Source organism: Oncorhynchus masou, unplaced genomic scaffold (genome assembly GCF_036934945.1).
Source record: "Oncorhynchus masou masou isolate Uvic2021 unplaced genomic scaffold, UVic_Omas_1.1 unplaced_scaffold_8712, whole genome shotgun sequence".
Taxonomy (NCBI): domain Eukaryota; kingdom Metazoa; phylum Chordata; class Actinopteri; order Salmoniformes; family Salmonidae; genus Oncorhynchus; species Oncorhynchus masou.
In genome coordinates, this window is record NW_027015174.1 from 1 (window position 1) to 2500 (window position 2500).

The 2500-nt window shown below is 54.8% G+C and overlaps 1 protein-coding gene across 1 annotated transcript in view; it reads right to left on the reverse strand.

The window, feature by feature from the left end:
* Positions 1 to 180: 180 nt before the first annotated feature.
* The window catches only part of LOC135537916 (uncharacterized), a 10605-nt gene continuing 8285 nt past the window's right edge, over positions 181 to 2500 (reverse strand). The window contains exon 4 of the mRNA XM_064963926.1: positions 181 to 752. Coding sequence (XP_064819998.1) covers positions 181 to 752 — 572 coding nt within the window. The remainder of the gene's footprint in view (positions 753 to 2500) is intronic.

Genomic DNA, 2500 nt, shown 5'->3' on the forward strand with positions numbered 1-2500 from the left:
GGTTGCTGTGTGGGTGGGCGGGGTTTGTTGTGTGGGTGGGCGGGGGTTGTTATTGTGGGTGGGAGGGGGGTTGCTGTGTGGGTGGGAGGAGGTTGCTGCGTGGGTGGGAGGGGGTTGCTGTGTGGGTGGGAGGGGTTGCTGTGTGGGTGGGCGGGAGTTTGCTGTGTGGGTGGGAGGGGGTTACTGTGTGCGGTGGGAGGAGGTTGCTGTGTGGGTGGGAGGGGTTGCTGTGTGGGTGGGAGGGGGTTGCTGTGTGGGTGTGGCGGGGTTTGTTGTGTGGGTGGGCGGGGGTTGTTGTGTGGGTGGGAGGGGGTTGCTGTGTGGGTGGGCGGGGGGCTGCTGTGTGGGTGGGGAGGGGTTGCTGTGTGGAGTGGGAGGAGGTTGCTGTGTGGGTGGGAGGGGTTGCTGTGTGGGTGGGAGGAGGTTGCTGTGTGGGTGGGAGGGGTTTGCTGTGTGGGTGGGGCGGGGTTTGCTGTGTGGGTGGGCGGGGTTTGCTGTGTGGGTGGGCGGGGTTTGCTGTGGTGGGTGGGCGGGGTTACTGTGTGGGTGGGCGGGGTTGCTGTGTGGGTGGGCAGGGGTTGTTGTGTGGGTGGGCAGGGGTTGCTGTGTGGTGGGGAGGGGTTGCTGTGTGGGTGGGAGGGGTTGCTGTGTGGGTGGGCAGGGGTTGCTGTGTGGGTGGGCGGGGGTTGCTAGTGGGTGGGAGGGTTGCTGTGTGGAGTGGCGGGGGTTACTGTGTGGGTGGGCAGGGGTTGCTGTGTGGGTGGGGGGGGTTGCTGTGTGGGTGGGAGGTTCTGCCCGTCACCTGTTCTCAGCAGGAAGCGGAGTCTCGAAGGGGATTTGAAGAGAGAGACTGCTGCCTTTGCGTTTGCAGTGCCAGTGCTTTCAGCGCCAGTGTTTCCAGGTGGCCAGCACTCCTGTGTGTCTATTTGGCCATCCTTCCCCAGTAGGTACCTTTTATACTCTCCTGTGTGGCTGGCCATCCTTTCCCCCAGTAGGTATCATACTCTCTCCTGTGTGGCTGTGCCATCCTTCCCCCATAGGTATAAACTCTCTCTTTCGTGGCTGGCCATCCTTCCCCCATAGAGGTACATACTCTCCTGTGTGGCTGGCCATCCTTCCCCCATAGGTATATACTCTCTCCTGTGTGGCTGGCCATCCTTCCCCCATAGGTACTAAACTCTCCTGTGTGGCCGGCCATCCTTCCCCCATAGGTATAAACTCTCTCCTGTGTGGCTGGCCATCCTTCCCCCAGTAGGTACATACTCTCCTGTGTGGCTGGCCATCCTTCCCCCAGAGGTATAAACTCTCTCCTGTGTGGCTGGCCATCCTTCCCCCATAGGTATAAACTCTCTCCTGTGTGGCTGGCCATCCTTCCCCCATAGGTATAAACTCTCTCCTGTGTGGCTGGCCATCCTTCCCCCCATAGGTACATACTCTCCTGTGTGGCTGGCCATCCTTCCCCCCATAGGTACATACTCTCTCCTGTGTGGCTGGCCATCCTTCCCCCATAGGTATAAATTCTCTCCTGTGTGGCTGGCCATCCTTCCCCCATAGGTATAAATTCTCTCCTGTGTGGCTGGCCATCCTTCCCCCAGTAGGTACATACTCTCCTGTGTGGCTGGCCATCCTTCCCCCATAGGTACAAACTCTCTCCTGTGTGGCTGGCCATCCTTCCCCCAGTAGGTACATACTCTCCTGTGTGGCTGGCCATCCTTCCCCCCATAGGTACATACTGTATGATTGCCTAACAAGTTGGAAGAGGAGAGTTGTTGAAGTACTGAAGTCCAAAGTACATTTGCACTGCTGTCTTTCTCTCTCTGTTTCTCTCTCTCCATCTGTCTTCCACTCTCTTCCCACCTCTCCCTCTCTCACTTTCATCCTTTCTCCCCCCCCCCCCTCTCTGTCTAGCAAAGACACCTAGTTAAGGGCATTTGGATTTAACATAATTTCTTACACCTATCCATTTGATTGATCAGGTTTAACGTATAGCTAGATATCTCAATATGACAGACATATAAGTCCTTCAGTAGAGGCTGCTGAGGGGAGAACGGCTCATTATAATGTCTGAAATGGAGTCAATGGAATTGTCACGCCCTGGTCGTAGTATATTGTGTTTGTCTTTATTTATTTGGTCAGGCCGGGGTGTGACATGGGTTTATTGTGGTGTGTTTTGTCTTGGTGTGTTGTTAGGTGTTGGGTGTGTGGCTTAGTGGGGGTATCTAGCATAGTCTATGGCTGTCTGGAGTGGTTCTCAATCAGAGGCAGGTGTTTATCGTTGTCTCTGATTGGGAACCATATTTAAGCAGCCTTATTCTTTGAGTATTTCGTGGGTGATTGTCCCTGTCTCTGTGTTTGTGTTCACCAGATAGGCTGTATAGGTTTTCACGGTCGTTCTTTGTTTTGTTTGTTATTTCATGTCTAGTTCATTTTTATTAAAGAACATGAATAACCACCACGCTGCATTTTGGTCTGCTTCTCCTTCGACAGACGAGAACTGTTA